This window comes from Cervus canadensis, chromosome 26 (assembly GCF_019320065.1).
Source record: "Cervus canadensis isolate Bull #8, Minnesota chromosome 26, ASM1932006v1, whole genome shotgun sequence".
Classification (NCBI taxonomy): Eukaryota; Metazoa; Chordata; class Mammalia; order Artiodactyla; family Cervidae; genus Cervus; species Cervus canadensis.
The window spans coordinates 2317448-2340148 of NC_057411.1; the positions used below are offsets into that span (position 1 = coordinate 2317448).

Genomic DNA, 22701 nt, shown 5'->3' on the forward strand with positions numbered 1-22701 from the left:
ACAATTTTTATGGTGGTCCTAGTTTTTGCTACGCTTGTCAGTTTTGACTATATTACTTCTAATTAAGATTCTCCCCACACCTAACACTTAAATTCTATCAAATTCTGTTATTCAGCTTGTTTTAGAAAGAATTCTAAAAGTATCAGAAGTTGCTGTATGGGATCAAGAATAACTCTTAATTTTGAATTACTTGTGAATAGAATGCTACATAAATGTTTCAAATTTATGACCAATAAAAAAAGGCATAATATATGCCTTATTTCAAGTGGGGCCAAGCTTTTGCACATAAAAAACACCATCTTTGAATATAAGTTTTTTGTTAAGCAGTCATTATTATTACCTAATTCTTCCATCATTGTATGCTGGTGTTCCTTCAACAATGGATTTGATAAAAAAAGGTTTGTTTCCATTGTATTCTTCATAACCTCCTACGATGCAGAAGCCTAGACTTCCAGCTGTATTTCTTCGTAATATAACATCTTTACAGTTATACAGGTACCTGAAATAGAACAAAATCAATGTAAATGCACAGTTAATTTAAACTCATAGTAATTACTGTGGTTCATCTCCCATTCCCTTTATTGGCATTATTAGGCCTAATAGCACGGGATGGGTCTCACTCAAAATTGTCATAGCCCAGTAACCTTTGTGGTAAAAAAGCTGGCTTTTTCTAATTGAACTTATCTTTTCTAAACACCCTTTAAAAAATGAGGCCATCTATTTATTGCATTCTGTTTATATGTCTACTAGGAAAGATTCATTTTTCACTTGAAGATTTAACCCCTCAATTTATATTAAAAAGTTAGCTATGCCTAAATCTTTACTGATGAACCACATTCAAGCATGCTTACAGTACCATATTTTTATTATAGATATAATTTTTAATGAAGGAAATTCTTTGAATAGATGGTTAATCTGAAAAAATTTAAACATAACCCTAATTAATGCATTGTCTGAAGTATTATTTTGACTTACCAGTTTATACATAGTTCTACATATTTGATAGGTTATGGAGAAGCATGCAGGCCACATAATGTAGTGAGTAAAGATTGAGGTACATTTAAAGATAAGAGTGATTCATATCGAAGGGGAGAAAAACCAGCGGTAAACTGAATAGCAACTTATAGTACGAATAGGAGAATGACCACAGGTCTTCTGTAAATGGGTAGAACCTTCAGCTAAAATAGAAAATTAGATTGAGGAAGCTGGTCCTTTATTATTCAGTGGCAATTAGATCAGTGTTAACACAGATGCAAGCTAAGTACAAAACTGTTACAAGTATGACAGGTATGTCAGGAGCTAGATTTGACTCCAGAATCCCCCAGGCCAGGAACTGTTTTGAAAGGAAATTAGCATTTTCATGTTGGTAAAAATCAAGATATGGTGATTTTGTTTATAAACTGTACATTAAAATATTAACTGATTTTTGAGAAACCAATAAAAAAAAAATCTCTTGTGAAATGTTTTAAGTGATAAAATTGGTTATTGTTATCAACCTTGCTAATCAATGTAACAACTTTTTCTTGCCATTTCGACTCCCATTTGAAGTAAATAAGATTTGGGTTTGATGGTGGATAATTTTAAAATGTAGTACTAGAATTCAACTCAGTTTTTTTTGTTTTGTATCTGTCATCATAGAGCATTTACAGTCATTGGTTTCACTGAAATGACAGCTGAAAAATATTAATTTCATTACATGAAACATAACCATATTTTTACTGTAAAATGTTTTATCTGCTGTATTTCACAGTAAGACTTGATGTTAGTAAGCTCACCTTACAGGAGTTGTGGAGTTTTACACAGTGGCACCCTGACAGCTCATGTTCATAGCAGGTAATTGTTCCCCAAACCCCAGAGCACTATGTTCTCACCTATGCCAATACTTGGGGGAAAGCAGGTGGGTGCTTCTTATCCAAGGTTGTGACCAAATATATCTCTATATTCTTTAAAATATATGAACGGGTACAAAGAGCAATACTCAAAAAAGTATTTCTCATCCTTTTGACTTTTTTCATTAAGTATCACCTTGACACTCTTATTGAATATTTAATCCCACGTGGACAAGCTATACAAATAACTATCTAAAATTTCTATGTACCAGCAGAAAATTTTCAACATAACATTAAGTCACAAGTGTGTCTTTTTTCTTAGACTGTTGCTTTGATACGAGTATACCATGCTCTAGGCACTTGGGATATATCAGTGAACAAAACAGGTAAAACCCCTGCCTTGTGTAGCTTTATTTGAGGGAATTTCAGTGTTACTAATTTAATTTCATTAAGTGCTTTCCTTAAGTATTTATTTCATTATAGCAGTGAGAACTCACTATGTTAAATTCTCAGAGTCAGATCTTGGTCAGTTGGGATTGAGTAAGTTTTAGGGCATTTTTTTCTTAAGTTGAATTACTTCACTCTCTACTGGGAAATGTGGCAGCTATCTTGATCAATGTTGAGGATATACCCTTGAGAAATTAAGTGAATTTAAAATCTAAATTTAAATGTGAGCTTTTTTCCTACTCTCAGTTCTCTAAATGTAGGCCTAGTTGTGGAGAAGGAAATGGCAACCCACTCCGGTACTCTTGCCTGGAAAATGCCATGGATGGAGGAGCCTGGTACTCTACAGTCCATGGGATCACAAAGACTCAGACATGACTGAGCTACTTCACTGGTTCACTGGTGAAGATTTAGCATAGTGCAAAGAATAGCAATTAGATCTGGTGACAGATGCCTGAAGAACTATGGACAGAGATTCATAACATTGTATAGGAGGTGGTGATCAAAACCACCCCCAAGAAAAAGAAACACAAGAAAGCAAAGTGGTTGTCAGAGGAGGTCTTGAAAATACCTGAAAAAAGAAGAGAAGTGAAAGGTGAAAGAGAAAGATACATATCCAACTGAATGCAGAGTTCCTGAGAACAGCAAGAAGAGAGAAAAAACCCTTAAGTGAAAAATGAAGAGAAATAGAGGAAAACGATAGGATGGGAAAGACTAGAGATCTCTCCAAGAAAATTGGAGATACTAAGGGAACATTTCATGCAAAGATGTGCACAATAAAGGACCAGAAACTGCAAGGATCTAGCAGAAGAGATTAAGAACAGGTGGCAAGAATACACAGAAGAACTATACAAAAGGCCTTAATGACCTGGATAACCACAACGGTATGGTCACTCACCTAGAGCCAGACATCCTGGAGTGTTAAGTCAAATAGGCCTTAGGAAGCATTACTTCGAATAAAGCTATGGAGGTGATGGAATTCAAGCTGAGCTATTTAAAATCCTAAAAGATGATGCTGATGAAGTGCTACACTCAATATGCCAGCAAGTTTGGAAAACTCAGCAGTGGCCACAGGACTGAAAAGGCCCGTTTTCATTCCAATCCCAAAGAAAGACAGTGCCAAAGAATGTTCAGACTACTGTATAATTACACTCATTTCACATGCTAGCAACGTAATGCTCAAAATCTTTCAAGCTAGACTTCAGCAGCTTGTGAACCACGAACTTGCAGAGATACAAGCTGAATTTAGAAAAGGCAGAGGGACCAGAGATCAGACGTGGATCACAACAAAGTGAAAAATTCTTAAAGAGTTGGGAATATCAGACTGCCTTACCTGCCTCCTAAGAAACCTAAATGCAGGACAAGAAGCAACACTTAGAACCAGGCATGAAACAACGGACTGGTTCAAAGCTGGGAAAGGAGTACGTCAAGGCTGTATATTGTCACCCTACTCATTTAACTTATATGTAGAGTACGTCATGTGAAATGCCACGCTAGATGAAGCACAAGTGGAAATCAAGATTACCAAAAGAACAATAACTACCACAATATTGTAATTAGCCTCCAATTAAAATTTAAAAAAAGATTGCCAAAAGAAATACCAGTAACCTCAGATATGCAAATGACACCACCCTAATGGCAGAAAGCAAAGAGGAACTAAGTCTGAAAGAGGAGAGTGAGAAAGCTGGCTTAAAACTCAACATTTAAAAACGAAATTCATGGCATCCTGTCCCTTCACTTTATGGCAAATAGATGGGGAAACAATGGAAACAGTGACAGATTTTATTTTGGGCTCCAAAATCACTGCAGTGACTGCAGCCATGAAATTAAAAGGCGTTTGCTCCTCAGAAGGAAAGCTATAGCAAACCTAGACAGCATATTAGAAAGCAGAGACATCACTTTTCTGACAAAGGTCCATATAGTCAAAGCTGTAGCTTCTCCAGTAGTCACGTATGGATATGAAGGCATGAAGAAGGCTGAGCGCTGAAGAACTGATGCTTTTTAATTGTGCTGGAGAAGACTTGAAAGAGCATGACTGAACTGTAAGGACTTCCAAAAAAGAACCACACCTCTCAATGTCAGAGTGCAGACTGTTACCCCTTCTGCTTTTGAAAATTACTAGAATGCCAACTGGGGATCATGGAAACAAATGTGAACTCCATGTTAAAACTGAGGGAGAGCCACCAAAGCCAGTGAAAGTCAGATTGTAGATGGAAGTGAGGCTGCCTACACTGGGAGCTTGCAAACTAAGCCCGCAGAGCCCTGAGCCCATGGTGAGTGCCCCTCTGATGTGCAGAATGCCATTCCGCAGACAGTACCAGACCCAGTTTGGCCAAAAAGAGGGGCATAAGTGAGGCAACGAAAACCCAAACAGATAACCCATACAGGACGCATGCCTGGAAATGCAGGAAGTAGCAACCTGTCCTGGTGGTAGGGTGGGGGAAGGATGTGTACTGTGAGTGGCCCTGCAAGGCAGATCTTAATTGGCTTGGGAGAAGTAAAACACACAACTCTGTCATAAAGAGATGTTTCTACCACCTGGAAGACTGGTTCCTTCCTTTGATTATAAAGTTCCAGCAAATAGCCACTCCAGGAAAAATTTAACTCAGAAGTTAAAGAATGAACCAGTAGAGATACATTATAAAAGAAAAGATGGAAAGTAGCAGTAAAAACAGTAACAGACAAAAAAAAACTCACCAGAAAAATGCTGCCACAGAAAAGAACTGCTGCTATAGACAAGGAAATTTATAGCACCAGCCCTTTTACTATGAATTTAAAATATTCCTGAAACAACGGGTCTATAAGAGATCAAGGCAGAGACGCAAGATTCCAAGGGGAAATAAAAGATGAGAGGAAAAGTGTTGAGAAGAAAGAAGTGGAAGAGAAAAAACACAAATATATAAGTGCCTACAAAGGTAAAGATGAATGACTGAAAACACAGGAGTATGAAGAGGCGATCAAAACAAAGAAGGCAGAATGAAAGCTAACAGTTGAAAACGATTCAAGAGAAAAGATACAAAACAAAAAGATACAAATACATGTCTGAGCTCCCTGAAAAGAAGAACCGGAACAACAACATTTATCTTGAATGTTAGATGCAAAAAGCAAGCCACATGGGGAAGGAAAGAAATGAGACGGACCTCATTTCTCCACACCACCCCTCGGTGCGAGTCAACAGTGATGCATCACCGACAAAGTCCAAAAAGAGGTGATGAGATAGTTTCATAACCAAGTAACCTGTCATGGGGCGGTACAGATGCAGCACAATTTCTTTAACCAGTTCTCACCAGTAGTGGGCATGACAGTGCTACAGTGAGTATCACTGTACCTTATGAATTCTTTTCTCAGCATTGCTTGTGAAAGCCAAGAGGGAAACAGGTTAACCTGTGTCCACTACCAATAGGACTGGCTGAATCAACGTAGTACATCTATACCAGAGAATACCCTGAGCCACGGAAAAGAAGAGGCAGGCTGATGTGTCCTGGTGTGAGATGATACCAATGTATTTAGATTTTAATCATTTTTAGATTTAATTTAATTAATGATTTAAATCATTTTTAGATTTAAAAAAGTATGGTATAGCACACTGTGTATGTTACCACTGTATGTGTGTGTACATCTATACCTAGACCAGGGGTCAGCAAACTACGGCCCTGCCCAACACCCAATCTATAAATAACCAGCCATCCCTATTCATTTAGTGTTGAGTATTTACTGTTTATGGCTGCTTTTGCACAACAGCAGAAATAAATAGTGGCAACAGAGACAGAAAGACCCTCCACACCTACACTCTCTGGCCCTTTCAGAAAAAGCTTACCAACCTCTGACATTGACACTCCCTGAAATATTACACAAGGAACTGGTAACCGTGACCTCTGTTGAGCAGATCTGAAAGGCAAGGGCTGAGTCACTGTCAGAGGGTCACTTTGCTTATTACATGACTGCAAGGAGAGAAGTGGATGAGGGAAAATAAAGAATTGCCAGGGTGACAGCAAACCACTGCTGTCTTTGCTGGCATCATTTCATGCTTTCTATTCTTAAAGGAAATGAGCAAAATTCAGATTAGACTTCTGGCAAGAGCAGGGACGGGACCTTCCTGGTTGTCCAGTGATCAAAACTCTGCAGTTCCACTGCAGGTGGGATGTGTTCGATCCCTGGTGGGGGAACTAAGATCCTGCAAGTGGTGCCACAGAAAACCAGTAGGGAAGTGCTGTGCCAAGGTCAAGGGCAAAAGGTGGAGGGAGAGAAAGCCATTCACTTGGTTGCATTTAGACTAAAAAAAAACTCACATTTGTTCTGCTTTACATGAATGAACAAGGAACTTCAATTCTATGACAAATAGCTTTCAAGTACAAACATACTTCAAAATGATCTATTTTAACAGAATGCAGGCTTAGAAAGATTTTTTAAACATAATTTTAAAGTAATACTCTCTTCCACCTAGGCTCAGTTTTAAAATTTTTGAAGATTTTTAAACTCAGTGCTCAATTTTCAACCTAAAATGTACTCATTTTTAAAAACATTTTATCAAGTGAAGGCTCAAAAAGGAATCTCGGTTTATATTTAAGGTAAGGTTGTTTTTTAAAACCTCATTTAAAAATTAGAGAAGCCAACCTATTCCCACCCCCCAAATGTACTCAAACCAAACATCCTACTTTCATTCATTTAATCCTCTGCCAGCATGTTATCAGCAACGCCCATGTTTAACACTGAAATCACACATTTGGGATTATTAAGGCAATCCTTCGTAGGCCAAGAGGTCACACTCTGATGCAGGTGAGGAAACCTCAGTTTATCTGTCCTGTAAATATTTGATTTCTGTATCCAGCCCTGAGTAAGTCTGCTCCCAAATCTTTTCCTGAACTTCTGAAACACTTAACTGGCGTCCCTGTAAGGCTCTAGTTACATCTCACCGGAATGACAACCCAGCCACTTCCTGAAGGCTTACACAAGAACTTTACAAGAGTAGGAACTAAGGAGAGGTGATCTGAGCCAGACCCTCAACCAGCACATGCCCCAGCATCTGGGCAAAGGGAAAACATGCTGCTGTGTCGCTTTGTGTCTGGCCAGGGCCACCCAAAAGCTGGAGAGGGGAAGCCACGCAAGAGTTTTGCCTCCTTGCAGGTTCCCAGCGCTGCCGCTCGCCAATTCGGAAAAGGGGACCTTCCTGTGGCTCCAGGGTGTGTGAACACAGCCTCCTGTCCCTGTCAGCGGGGCTTCCTGCTGCATGTATGACCCACACCGCTGTCCATGGCAGCCCTGTAAGCTCCTCAACAGGAGAGCCCACATTCAGGCTTTCGTTCCTGCCTGAGGATTACCGTGTTTTCACTTACAAAAGGGAAGACGAATTATTTCAAGTAGACCCACAGTCACACATGGGTCTCATTAAGATTGTTAGTGCCCTGAAGCAGCCCAAGAGAGTGAAACAGTGGTCTACGAACTATAATTGTTTCCTCCCACACCTCCCCAAGGATGTCACATTGGAACTCACCGTGGTAATTCCAGCCACATGACCCAAGAGGGGAACCAGTCGCCGGGTGGGGCTGTGTCGTGGTCAGAGTCCAGGGCTGCCAGGCTGCTCTCATCTTCCTGGGACTCATACTCTTTGACTTCCAAAGCTTTCAGTACCACCGAGGAGGATGTGCTTTTCAACAAACCAACTGCCTCACTCCTGCTGACCTCGGTTAGTTCAATCCCATTCACATTCAACAAAATGTCACCTAGGGGCCAGAGAAGCAGAAGCCATTCTTAGTGAGGCTGCAAATGGGAACTTCTGCTAGAAAGGATAAGGGGCAGGGCTGATCGGGATGCAGAAATGTGGTGAGGGCAAAGGACATCCTCATGATGTGAGGTTGGTTCTCACATAGCAAATTGTGAGCAGCGTGCATGTTGCAAGGTGTTGATAAAATATGTGTTGGGGCGGGTCGGTCTAAACATGCATGTTGGTATTTGGCTCTTGCCTTTAAAATGGGAAGGGAGGGAAGAAGGAAAGAAGGGAGAGGGAGGATGAGAGGAAGACAAAATAGTCACATTCACTATTTAATCAAAGAAAACCTACTTTTTTTCTTTTTTTTTCTTCCCTGCCCTCTCCCCACCCCCTATTTTTAGCACAAAGGCAGAGCAACGTGGCAAAAGCTGTACACAGAGCCTGGCATGTAGTAGGCACCCAATAAATACAGATTGAGTGAATAAATAAGCTTCCCATGAGATTGGCATCTCTTTCCTTTACTTAGAGTACCCTGGATCACATTAAGATTAAAGTGGTGAAACACTTTTCACCAATGAGAAAGTATCTGGCTCGGTATTTTCACTTAATATTCATTGAATCAAATCATTTTTCCTATCCAACCCATAAATACAATTCATAAACAGTTTCATCACTGGTCATTCCAACAAAGGATCACTTAGGATGAACAGAACCAAATTACTCCACTTAATAGAAGCAGCTTGTTTGTAACTGCAGTTCTTGCCTATTAATGCTTGGCATCCTTGGCAGGTACTCACTTTACCAGCAAGCAACGTGGCCCACAATCAAACCACATGAACCAAGAGGGGTGAAACCCAGTCCAGCAACTACACTCAAACCAGTCATGGTCAATGAGTAAGAGATGTCCTGGCCAGATCACCCTCACATTCTCTTGTTAATTCTGGAAACAGTTACCTAATCCGGGAAGCCACACTACTTCCTTTTAACACTGCTGCCCTAGTTCCTTAAGTCTCTACTTTTTACCTGTTTTTATTCTTCCATCTCTGCTTATGACTCCTCCGGGCTCGACACTGATGACATAGATTGGCAAATCCCACTCTGTGTGTGATGCGCCTCCTGCAACGGTCATGCCAAGTGATTCACCAGGGTCTTTTCGGACACTTACCACTTTCTCATGACAAGTGACCACAGGATAGAGGGGCTAAAGGCACAGACAAAAAAAAAAAAAAAATACATAGCACATTTGTTCACAAGTGGGTTTGAACTGTTTACATACAAAAACTACCAAGATTGCATAAACATGTGATGGAGGTTCTTGGTCTTACAGAGAGGAAGGCAGGGGAGGGGGAAAGAGTTGGGGGGAGAGAGATCCAGAGAACTCACTTGGTCCTCACTACAGTTACATTATCCCAAATGCCACTGGCTGACTCAGAACATTTACATTTCAAATGGAGAAGTAAAAAATGGAAAGGAACAGGCTGGAGACCACTGGAGAAATATTAAGCATACAAAGTGAACTGCACCGGAAATGTTTCACGTGACTCATTTATTCCTGATAGAGTGAGTCAGCATTTCATGAAACTCTTGTCACTCATGAATATCAGCAATTTTTTCTAAGTTAAAAGAGTATTACCATATTATTCAGGTAATCACAGAAATCCGCAAAGAAAAATAATGAACGTCATAGATATTATGCTCTAAAAACTCACCAATATCTGGGTTTTCCCCAGCTGACAACTTTATTCTTACTTTAGCGTTCTAAATAATGTGCAGTTATAACCTTTAATAATGTTACATAAAATATACACATTGCATAATACACATTGTATTAATAGAATAACTTCTAAAACAAATTAAGAGAATTGTGATTTTGATTCAATAGCACAAGACTAAAAACATCGAAGCCATATGCAACATTATCCTGAAGCATTAAGAGTGAGTCAAGGAATATATATCAGTGAATATATATCAATATGTATTTTTCTAAAAAGTTATTCTCTTTCCTGCTTGGGCAGTGACCAAGCAGATTAAGTGAGCATGTGCACTGCAAATAAATATTTATAACACCTGATCAAACCTCAAGGAGGTCTATGGTTCAAAACATAGCTGATAGTTCTATCTAAAGAAAGAAAAAATTTAAAAATTTGACAAAAATAATCCCATCACAGAACAAAATGTAAGCGTGCTTCTGTTTGTTAAAAAAAAAGGAGGGAAAATAAGAACTTGTATTAGCTTTTGCATTTTCATAAAGGAGCTCTGAAAGAAAAAGTGGTGGAGGTGAGTACTGGGCAGGGCAGGGATAGGTGAGAAACTATGCTTTCCATCTTTTGAACTCTGTGATATATTATGTATTCAGTAAACCAAATGGATTATAATTAAACTTCTGTAAATTTGATGGTTTTCATAATACAGAACTAATGCATGCACAGAATCAATTTTTAATGCTTCATTATGAAGCAAGATAAACCTAGGATTTTTGAGCATTTATTACCTCATGATTTCCTATGGTTTTAAATAATCCATGTCTTTTGTAATGGTTTTATTATATACAGAATGCCACATGAGTGTATCCCTAGCACTGAGCACTGCATTTAACACATTGATGACAATAAGTACACATCTGTTGAATAAATGGATGGATAAACTGCAAGTTGCCACACCTTATCTTTGATAGTAATAGAATAATACATTGGAAATTAATAATTATAGCAAGGTACATGCTGCAATTAGTACTTCTAACATCAGGGGTGTGTTTACATAAACCTTAGAACTTTGAAGTGCCCTGTAGAGATTGGCTGTGTAGGTAAGCATTAGTTCTCTCCCACAGCGGTAACCACACTCTGTCAATCGTCTTTAGCTTTTCAACTGGCTAAAAACTTCTCTGTCTCACAAATCTTGGTTTGCCTTCTTTCGGTATTTCTTTGAATTATTAAGTGCCTACTTTAAAAAAGCCACATTACTTCCTAAGCAAAAAAAAAACTTGAGTAGGATCATGAAAAACTAAATCATCAAATGTCTATATGTTTTAATTTTAAATATACCGCTGTGTGTATGTGTGTGTGTGAGAGAGAGAGAGAGAGAGAGAGAGAGGACATTTCAGAAGGCAGATAGAACTATAAATTAAAATGAAAATAATTACAATTTCCCACTAGACCAGTCTGTTATGTATGTTTTCCAGGACACACAACAGAAGGTTTCAGCAAAAATTTGATCAGATTACCCTGGCTGTTTCCATGATTCATGATGGTTAGGTGGAAGGGACTATAAAGCCACAGTGCTGGTGGAAGCCGCATTCTTAGTGGTTTAATGAACCAGAATATAATATGGTCTAGTTAACTAACAGTAAACTTTACATAATTGAGCTAATAAGCTAGTTTTCCATTAACAGATACCATTGGTTTAATTTAAACACTAATGGTATTTATTATCAAAAAGACACCAGGTAGTCGTTATCCATAAAAGGTTTTAGCAAGAGGCACTTGGTTTTTCTAGATTGCTCATTGTAAATAAACCTAAAATTTACGGATTTATGGGGTATGGCTGGCTGGCTGGAGGAAGGAGAGGTGGTGTAGGTTTGCAGGCTACGTAGTTAATAGTATACAAAGCAGAGATATTCCAAAATAAAAAATCTGTATCCATTGCTCAAAAACTCAAACTTGTGAGTTATTCCAAACTGAAACACAGCCTGATATAGAATGTAGGCATTCCTAATATCTGTTGCAAGAAGAATGGGCTACCAATAAGAGTTGAGTGACAAGTGATTTAGTGAAACCAGGTCTCAGGAGAAATGACAGCTAGAAACTCACGGCCGTCACAGTAGGGTGCCAAGCCAAGGCACAAGACTAAGCAAGGTTTGTGTTGCTCAGACACCCATCCAAATGGGGAGGTTACAGTACTGCCTCTAACAAAAGCCACAGACAGAAGTTCACACTGGCCTGAGTCACCTCACTTAAAGACAGGCTACAAATTGCTGATCTGAAGGAGGCATTCTGCCTAGAGATGCATTCTGCTCTATCCACAGTGTTTTAAAATTTTTCTGGAATTGAAAACCATAAGGACATACGCTCCCTAATTTGTCCCAATCCCCACTACTCCCTAATGTTACATGAACTTGAATGTTTTTATTATCTTCCTGGGTTCTTGCAAAAACAAACACACTAAAAATAGAAGAGGAAGCAACCCTGGTGGTCCAGGAGTTAATACTCATGCTTCCACTGCAGAGGACATGGGTTTGATCTCTGGTTGGGAAACTAAAATCCTGCATGGCTTGTGGTGCAGCCAAAAAAAAAAAAAAAAGACAGCAGAGAATCGTTAATTTTCAGGCAGATTGGGTACTTCAAAAGCCAGAAACCAAGCCACCTTCCTCATTTCAACGTGAATGGGAACCATCCTTAAACAAAACGCCAGTTGAAAAAATAAGACATCCATTTGGCTTAGACTAGAACTTAGGTCCCCATATGAGGTCTGCTTTTCACGATCGAGTTTTAAAACACTCCTGTACCTTTCCCTCTCCTCCCTGGACAGGAGACACCTGTTATCTCACCAGGTCGTGAAGATGGGATTTAGGGCTTTTGTTTTACAAGACAAGTCAAACAGTGTTTAAGTGATGAAGTCCAGAGATGACACTTAGAAATGTTCAAGTGTGCAGGCTTCCCAAGAAAGAGCTCCCTGCAGGACCAGTGGACACATCCCGGCTGGGCCTCACCTTGGGAGTGTTGCTCCTGTCCCCTGGCCCGGGGGACTGGCTGCCGTTGCTGCTCCAGCTGGCTTCCTGGAAGATGTCAGGACTCTGCCGCCGAACCTGGCGGGACACGACGAGGTGAACACGCCTTTCACTGGCCTGCGTGATGAGACACAGGCGTTAGCCACTCGGAGCTTCCATCCCAAACATCCAGCACCAATGACTTCCCGAGATGTGAGTCTGGTTTTACTTTTCTTTTTAACTTTTTATTTTGTGTTGGGGTATACCCGATAAACAGTGTTGTGATAGTTTTCAGGTGAGCAGCAAAGACTCGGTCATACGTATACCTGTATCCATTCTCCCCCAAGGTTTTACCTTTTTTATGGAAAAAAATGATTTCTCACTTCTCCATGATTATACCCACTTTGTAATTTGGCAAGAACTTGAGTTATTTCCTTTATTCCTATACTTTAGGTAATGAACATCACTTCAAAGGGAGAAACTAAGGAACATTTGACTCATTCAACAGTCTTTGAAAAGACACTGTTGGGCATTGTGAACTTATTTTTAATGAATTGCACACAAGCCATGACTGAAGGACTTTCCAGCCAGAAGGGAGTGTACTCTGTAAAGTTATAGCCTAGTTCGAACCCAGACCCAAGGCCTAAGACCAAAGGTAAGCAGTAAAGAGAAGAAGAGGAGCTGGTGCTGGCAACACTACCACTGCAGGAACGCGAACCCTGTGAGTGACGGTGTCAAACACTTGAGGATTGGGAAGGATGAGCATTTCAGAAATCTGAGGATGACAGCAGGCTCTAACACAACCCAATTAAAGGCCTTTGCCCTGATCCTTTTTCTTAATGTGACAGTCACTAATTACGTTGACCGGTCCTCTCTGCTATGTACCCTGACAAAGAGCAGCTGCACGGCTTATTAGGAAGGTTGAGTCCACACCATAAACTTACCAACTGGCTCTCTGCCACTGAGGACTTTCACTTGTGTCTGAGAACATGTGGGGTCATTATTCTACAACTGCTGACTACAGAGGTTCCAGATCCGCGGGCCAGATAGATGAAACCTTGGACCTGTGAAACACACCTAATGAGGCCCCCTGATGGCCCAGGCTGAAGGAGCCTGCTGACCTCCCTGTCACTTGAATAAAAGCTGACTGTGGCTGAGGCATGGCTAGATTTGATTGGAAACCAGGAAAGATTAGGTTTGGGGACACGGAAGATGGAGAAGAGAAGACTAAATTCTAGGCGTTTCCCTCTGCATCCCCTCCCCGACCATCGCATCACAGCACAGGTGATGGCCCACCTGCCCTTCCACAGGCACGGCTCTCAGGCCATGGACAAGGCAGGTCGTGAAAGAGGCCACGGAAAGTCCATGCTCTTCTCCATGAGTTTAGACAATGGGAGTGGAGTTGTTCGCTTCCTGCCTCTCTGCCTCTTCTTTCTCGTGGCCTGTAAGTCACTCTCAGGAACTAGGACCTTGTTTTAAAATCTTAAGCAATGAGAACCCCCACCAGTGAAATCAGATCCCTACAGTTGCCTAGCCCAAAACTTCGTGACTTTACATTCTTCTATTAATATCTCAGGACTCTTTAGAAATGTAGGGGTCATCAGCCGGATGGTTATAAATTAGATGAATGTTTAAAAACAGCTGCTAAAGTACAGTGCCTATTGTAAACATCATGGTGGATGGTGGGCAGCATGATTCATTTCACATACATGTAGAAAACCCTACAAAGGAAGTTTAAGTCCTTCACTCACTCTCCTTGATCATCACTTCTGTTGCTCTGCCCAGTCATCACTTACATACTCGTCTCCCTTGCTCATTTGCTTATCTCGAATCCCCTGGTGTTTCTCATCATATATAAAACTTGTGTCAGAACAGGATAAAAATAACAAGCCCAGGAAACAACAGTGAAGTAAGCTGACATGAAGAACTATGGTTCTAGCCAACTAAACTCAATTCTTGGAAGAGGATTTTGTAATAGCTTTTTCTTTATACTGTAAGCCTCACTTATCCAAATGAGGTTATCTCTGGGAACTTTTTGAAGCAAAAGTCACTAAAAGATAAGAAGTGGCAAACATTCAAGTCAAAACTCCAGCTGCTGAGCCCAAATGTGCTCTTCATCTTCAGGGAAACTCCAACGTTTTGAAAGATCTCAGTGGTAGGTTTGTGTCTAGGCCCACGTGCTGTGCCGTGTTCAATTTGGACTAGCAGCAGCTGCAGGCCTAAGCACCTAATGAGAATTGAGAAAATCGGAGACAGATTGAATCAACTCGCTAGGCAAAATCCCAAATGCCAAGGAGTAGCCTGTAAGAGCTATTTAATTCACATTTTCCAGCATGAATTTCTCACTGGATTTTCAAATGCCGACTCTGGCAGAAATAACACTCCAATAAATAACCCTGGTATCAATTTACTTGGAAATAAATTCCCTGCAAGGCTGGATCCCCAGTTCTTACCAGCCACCTTATAAATTGCTCTCAGAGAGATGCTATTTGATGCTCTTTCTTTCCAAGTATTTGAAGTTGAAGGTGGAAAATGGGCTAATGTGTTTATCCTGGCTTTAACTCTAAGGAGCAGCTGGATTTAGGGCTGAGAAACAGCCCTTAGCACCAGATAGCCTTTCTTTCCACTGGTTGAATGTAGTGTGAATGTGGGATGAGTGTGAGAAGGAGTGGGGATCACAGAAAGACTGAATGAAGGAGAGAATGGCAAGAACTCACTTATTTCATACCCACATAGTCTGTGCCAGGAGGAAGGGGGGCAGCAGACCTGTTGTTTAAATAACTCTCAAAGGAAGAGGGGGCCCCGCTTCTTTCTGGCATCTCTTGGGATGCTGTAATTTGGGCAAAAGAACTGTTTAACAATTGCGACTCAAGTAACAGACCAAGCTAGAGGTAATTTTCCTCTCCTTTCTCTTCTCTCCCTTAAACATTCTAAATTTTGATCCAGACAAATTCTGGACATAGAGGTTACAACCTGCATAGTCTTACTGCAATACCGTATTTTTTCTATTCTAAGTGCCCAAGTCTTAACTTCCTCTTCTCCCTTCCTTGGTTAAGGGGGAGGGGTTCTAATGGCCTCCACCTTCTCCCCTGTGGACCTCCACTTGCTGGCAGGCCTCTCTACAAACATTCTGTCCCCATGGTTGACAGCTGTCTGCTTTAGACTAGCCTCTAAGAACCTTGGGGACAAGGCTTCTGCCCTCAGGGAGTTGTCCTACTTCAGGAAAAGTCTGAAGCAGGTGCCAAGAAGGAGACATGAATAATACACATAAAAGCCTCCTGAAGTGGGACCAATTACTCCTAGCTGAAAAAAAACAGGACAAATCTCATATTCAGAGAAAACCAGAAGGAAAACTGAATAGCATTTCTCATGGAAAAGCTTGCTTGCTTTTGTTTCATTTAATGATTTCTCTGCTCTTTTGAGATTTGACTCAAAGCTGCCAATCATGTTTATATGATGAGAGTAAGCAGAGGTCACAAAAGGCAAGCATAGTCCGGCAGCCACATTTATATTTAGCCCATTTTAAAATAATACAATCCCATCCCTCATAGCTGGAAGGAAGAAGAGTCTGAGAGTGCTACACTGATGTTTCCCAGGGTGAGCATCCTCCTTTGAGTTCAGCTTGGAAATGGCTCTTTTCTCTACAAAACCCACTGCAGTTGATTGTCAGGATGCGACAAAGACCATGCACCTCACAGAGTAGAGAGATGGAGATCAAAGATGCCACTGCACCAGGGGCCAGGAGAGATGTTCTGCAGAGCTGTGCCCTGGAGCAGAGTAGGACTCTGTACTGGCCCATTGCTGCATGGTCTGTGCGGAGGCTAGTTAGGGCAGAGCAAGAGTGGATGGACTACCTGTACTTCAGAGCGTGGTGACCAAGCCAAAAGCTCTACCTATTCATGTCCAAAAGACTGGAGTTAAACCAAATGCATGCTAGCATTTGCTGCTTTATATATATGTGTGTGTATATACACACACACACAGTTATATTTAAGCATACATGTGTGCGTGCATGCATGCTAAGTCGCTTCAGTCGTGTTTGACTCTTTCTGACCCTATAGACTGTAGCTTGCCAGATTCCTCTCTCCATGGGATTCTCCAGGTAAGACTACTGGAGTGGGTGGCCATGCCCTCCTCCAGGGGATCTTCCCGATCCAGGGATCGAACCTGCATCTCCTGTGACTCCTGCATTGCAGTGGATTCTTCACTGCTGCACTGGGGAAGCCAGTATTTAAGCATATGTATGCTTAAATAAAACATTTGGTAAACTGTAATTTGTGTGAGTTTGGTCATTGCATTGACATATTAACTTCAAGAAATCTCAAGTTAAAGAGTTACCACACTCCTACCCCCTCAATGCTGCAGAGTATCAGTCTATGCAAACAGCTGACACAGGGGACTCTGAACCAACTGAGGGGCATCGAGATCATGCTGCCCAGAGCAGACAGACATGCACCCCCTTTATATCACGGTACAGGTCCGCCTGACTGGGGGCCCTCTTGTTACAGAGAAAAGAGCTGTAGTTGGATTTCTAATAACATAAGCTGTTTGCAGGATTTGTCTCTACTTGGTGCTCCATCCATTAACATCAGAGGTTCTAGCAAACATCTCTTTAAAAAATCCCTCCTGCATCTGCATTCTCCACTGCTTTCTTTTCCAAGGATCCGGAGAGAGTTAATTCCTAGGCAGGTTCATAGGAAGTCTGAGGTCTCCAAGGAAGAGAGGAGGGTCTGGGGCCCTCAAGGAGGAGACAGTTCAGTTCAGTTAAGTTCAGTCACTCAGTCATGTCCGACTCTTTGCAACCCCATGAACCGCAGCACGCCAGGCCTCCCTGTCTATCACCAACTCCCGGAGTCCACCCAAATCCACGTCCATTGAGTCAGTGATGCCATCCAACCATCTCATCCTCTGTCATCCCCTTCTTCTCCTGCCTTCAATCTTTCCCAGCATCAGGGTCTTTTCAAATGAGTCAGCTCTTTGCATCAGGTGGCCAAAGTACTGGAATTTCAGCTTCAGCATCAGTCCTTCCAATGAACACCCAGGACTGATCTCCTTTAGGATGGACTGGTTGGATCTCCTTGCAGTCCGAGGGACTCTCAAGAGTCTTCTCCAACACCACAGTTCAAAAGCATCAATTCTTTGGCGCTCAGCTTTCTTTCTAGTCCAACTCTCACATCCATACATGACTACTGGAAAAACCATAGCCTTGACTAGATGGACCTTTGTTGGCAAAGTAATGTCTCTGCTTTTAAATATGCTATCTAGGTTGGTCATACCTTTCATTCTAAGGAGTAAGCATCTTTTAATTTCATGGCTGCAATCACCATCTGCAATGATTTTGGAGCCCAGAAAAATAAAGTCAGCCACTGTTTCCACTGTTTCCCCATCTATTTGCCATGAAGTGATGGGACCAGATGCCATGATCTTAGTTTTCTGAATGTTGACCTTTAAGCCAACTTTTTCACTCTCCTCTTTCACTTTCATCAAGAGGCTTTTGAGTTCCTCTTCACTTTCTGCCATAAGGGTGGTGTCATCTGCATATCTGAGGTTATTGATATTTCTCCCGGAAATCTTGATTCCAGTTTGTGCCTCTTCCAGCCCAGCGTTTCTCATGATGTACTCTGCATATACGTTAAATAACCAGGGTGACAATATACAGCCTTGATGTACTCCTTTTCCTATTTGGAACCAGTCTGTTGTTCCATGTCCAGTTCTAACTGTTGCTTCCAGACCTGCATATAGGTTTCTCAAGAGGTGGGTCAGGTGGTCTAGTATTCCCATCTCCTTCAGAATTTTCCACAGTTTATTGTGATCCACACAGTCAAAGGCTTTGGCATAGTCAAGAAAGCAGAAATAGATGTTTTTCTGGAACTCTCTTGCTTTCTCGATGATCCAGTGGATGTTGGCAATTTGATCTCTGGTTTCTTTGCCTTTTCTAAAACCAGCTTGAACATCTGGAAGTTCATGGTTCATGTATTGCTGAAGCCTGGCTTGGAGAATTTTGAGCATTACTTTACCAGTGTGTGAGATGAGTGCAATTGTGCGGTAGTTTGAGCATTTTTTTGGCATTGCCTTTCTTTGGGATTGGAATGAAAACTGACCTTTTCCAGTCCTGTGGCCACTGCTAAGGAGGAGATAAGGGTCTGGAAATCTCAAGGAGGAGGAAAGGACAAATATCTTTTTTTTCTCTACATTCTTTAGTCTTAGTCACATGAAACTTTTTTTTTTCTTTAAGCCTGATGATTACAATTACACAACAAAGAACTCAGTTTAAACTCTGTCCTAAGGATTATATAACAACAGTGTATCCTGCCTGGGGACTGTTCCTCCTTCCTGAAAACCTTCTGGTGAATCCTGTTATCTTAAAATGTAAATTATGGGGTCTAGTAAGATCTTTACGACCTTGAGACATTTTTGATTTATTGTGATAACTAATTAAAAAATATAGAATTCCTTTGCTAAAGACTAGCAAGGGGGGCACTCTCCATTCCCCTTCTGATGTCTATGTCAGAAGCTTTCTCTGTTCCTTTTTATACTTTAATGAAACACTGCTACACAAAAGCTCTTGAGTGATCAAGCCTGGTCCTGGTCCTGAAGCTAAATCTTTTTCTTCGGAGATCACAAATCCGACACCGCTCACCGTAAGCTATCAATCCCAGAGTGAGACAGTCTAGCTTGAATTGTGGAGATGGTTCTTCCTGCACCTTTGGGGGCTGCTCCACTTGAGTTCCCCTTCCAGCTTCAGCTCAAGCATCATTTTCAGTTCATCCATCTCATGCTCACAAAGCCCCGGGGAACTGTGTGGAGCATCGGCTGCATACAGTTGGGAAGTCCCAGCTCAGGAAGAGACGTCAGGCACCATCTAATCCAGCAGTTCCCCCGTAGCCCATGCTTCGGTTCCCCTCCAGCTCCTTGTCCCCCAGTGTGCGCTTCAATGCATCCAAGGGCCGTGAGGTCACCGTGTCCCAAGGCGGAGCAGGCCGTTTTTAGACAGTGCTAATTAGCAAGTTTGCCCTTAGGCTGAGTTTAAATTTGTCTTTCTCTTGCTTGCCCATTGCTTCTAGCCATGTCCTCTCAGGCAACCCCAATCAATTTCCATGTGACAAGCCTATTTGAAAATAACTCTCATGGCCCTCCCTTAGCTCTTCTCCTTTCCAGGTCAAGGATTCCTAGTTTCCTTCATATTTAACGAGTCACCTCAAAAACATGAACTCTGAACTCATTCTAACAAAGTTGAGTTGGGTGTGTATATGAGAATTAGACCTAGAAGATATATCCTGGTCTGACCAGCAGAATAAACAGTGTTTTTGGATGGACCAGCTGCACCCAGGACTTCATTTATGGAGTTCCCATTTTGTCACTTCTCATATGCATAAAGACTATCTCTGTTCTATGGGGCCAAGAACTCCATAGGTGTCTGTCGTGGTTATTGCTGCTTAACTGAAGGATGGCAGGGAGGTTCCCCAGATGCTGCGGTGAACGCGTCATGGCAGTGCAGCCTGCCTCTGAGATCCCGCCTGGCACATGGACCATACATGGCCATGTAGGCAATAGGAGGCATCCGGACAGGGTCACCCACTGATACTCCAGCAAAGTCACAAAGCTGTCAGCTGTTCCTGCTGACAGAGCAACACCCTGCACAGTGAGGTACAGAAACAAAACCCTTGCCCGAAGCTTCTGCCAGCGAGCAAGAGAGGAGCTGAGAAACAGAAGCATGTCTCCATGCAAGGTACGCTGCTGCTGAGGATGTAAATTGGTGAAGCCACTACGGAAAACAGTACTGCAGTCCCTCAAAAAACTAAAGGTAGAGCTACCGTATGATCCAGTAGCCCTAGTCCTGGACTTATATCCAGACAAAACTATAATTCAAAAGATACATGCCTGTCTGTGTTCATAACCACACTATTCACAACAGCCAAGACATGGAAGCAACCTGAGGGTCCACTGACAAGATGATGGATAAAGAAGATGTTATGTATATACAATGGAATATTACTTGGCCATAAAAAACGAAAAAGACCATTTGTAGCAACATGGATGCACTAGAGATGATCATACTAAGTGAAGTCAGACAGAGAAAGACAAATATCACATGATATCATTTCCATGTGGAGTCTAAAATGACACAAATAAACTTATCTAGGAAACAGAAACAGACTCGCAGACACAGAAAACACACTTGTGGTTGCCAAGGGGGAGTTTGGAAGTTTGGAATCACTTTACTATATAGCAGAAATTAAAACTACATTGCAAATCAACCATGCTTGAATGAAAAAGTTAAAAGAAATCCCTCTCACTGGGCAGCAGGTTGGGGCTCCAGAATTACAACCCCGGGTTGAGCTAATGGGGCAATGTTAATTGCTAGTCTCTATAAAATGAGCTTGGTGAAGGCAAATCTGGTATGTTGACTAGTTCACTATTGAGACTTTAGCTCCTGGCACATAGAAAGCATAGCACAGTCTAAAAAGAATTGTGAATGTCTTTTAGACAGGCAGCAGCTACTTGAGCTAAGGGTGACCAGAGTCAGGCCAAGAATAAAGAAGATTAAGGAGGCTTTGAGGAAAAGTGACAAATAGGACCTTAGGGTTTGATGAGGGTAGAAGAGGAGATTTGAGCAGCAATTTGATCTATTTTTCCCACTAGACTTTAGCTCCATGTACATCTTTATGTTCCCAGAAGCGTATTTTGTAAGTGCTAAGAAATTAACAATGACAGTCTGACTTATACAGGGTCGAATAGATGTCAGTGACAAGGTCAAAATAAGAATTTAGGTCCTGAACCTCAGCAGAATGACCTAAGTCCTCAAATGCCTTTCTTTTATGACATCTGGAAGTTACTCTGATAGATTTCGTTCCATAATAATAAAAAAAACAAAACAAAATCATGTGTGGAGACATGAGAGGTGGGGAAGGGTAGTGAGAGTTGGGGAAGGGTAGAGAAGTTTTAAGATCCCCTAATATTTGCAGTGTAGCTGAGCAGAAGATTCACTTATAAAATTCTGAGTTGAAAAATTGAACAGTTTTTCAAGTCATGCTTGAACCATGAATGCATGGAATCTGGAACTTTGTGTTAAAAGTCATTTGGACTCTAAGAATTCAGCTCAAGAAGAATGTTTTAAAAACCTACGTACTGTTTAGTCTTATGTGCTTTAAATTTACTACCATACCACATTAAGAAAATTTGTTTAAATAGGGATTATATTAGCTGCACTAATCTATAAAACACACATACACACACAGAACTCTTATTTCATTGGCAATTCTTACTGGCTCCAGGGGACAAAAGTTCTGCCCCTGAGCAACATGAACTGGAACCACCTATTCAGAACAAATGTAGGTAACGTGAGTAGTCCATTCTTCTTTAATTTCTGAATCTGTTTAAAAGCCTATTATATCCTTCTAGAAAACCTGAAGAACCTGGCTGTCAGTTGCTCTTTAGTGAAATAACTTCTCACTTAAACATTAATTCATGTGAAAGGGAAAGAAAATCACATAGACCTGTAAGAATGAGAGCACATCTTATCACAACCTCTGCAAATGGTTTTGAATTATTTCAGCTTCTGCATCAAGTATGGTAAGTTAGCTAAGAAAAAAGGGCACAAGGAGATACTCAAATTTAAAATCCATCATTGCTTTCTTCATTTATTAACTGTATATATATTTGAACTCCTAGATATGTATTCACGGATTCAGAATTGCAGGTAGATGAGAGCATCTCAAAGCAGGTATAACCTTCAGCAGAAATCATTCTCATATTGAATATTGGATAGATATATGTGGAACCTTCCAGGTTTGGGGTGCTGAGATGTCCCAGGGTCTGAAATCTCTGGCCATATTTCTTTGTTCTATTATTTTAGGTATGACACCAGACAGTTGTCCCTTTCATGCAGAGTTCTAGTCATGGTGCTCAAAAAGCTAAAATTGACAACAGATAAAAATAAAGTTGTACTAAGTTCTAAATAAGTCAAGTGCCCAATATTCGAAGCCTCCAGGTTTCTCTCCGAGAGGCATTCAACTTTC

At 41.1% G+C, this 22701-nt stretch overlaps 1 protein-coding gene across 6 annotated transcripts in view; it reads right to left on the reverse strand.

Annotated features, from left to right (window-relative positions):
* Nucleotides 1-22701, reverse strand: part of LNX1 (ligand of numb-protein X 1) — a 183653-nt gene that overhangs the window by 659 nt on the left and 160293 nt on the right. For all 6 annotated transcript variants that reach the window (XM_043447589.1, XM_043447587.1, XM_043447588.1 and 3 more), the window contains 4 exons: nt 12686-12820; nt 9004-9181; nt 7765-7993; nt 341-499 (listed from right to left, as the gene is read on the reverse strand). In XM_043447589.1, coding sequence (XP_043303524.1) covers nt 341-499; nt 7765-7993; nt 9004-9181; nt 12686-12820 — 701 coding nt within the window. The remainder of the gene's footprint in view (nt 1-340; nt 500-7764; nt 7994-9003; nt 9182-12685; nt 12821-22701) is intronic.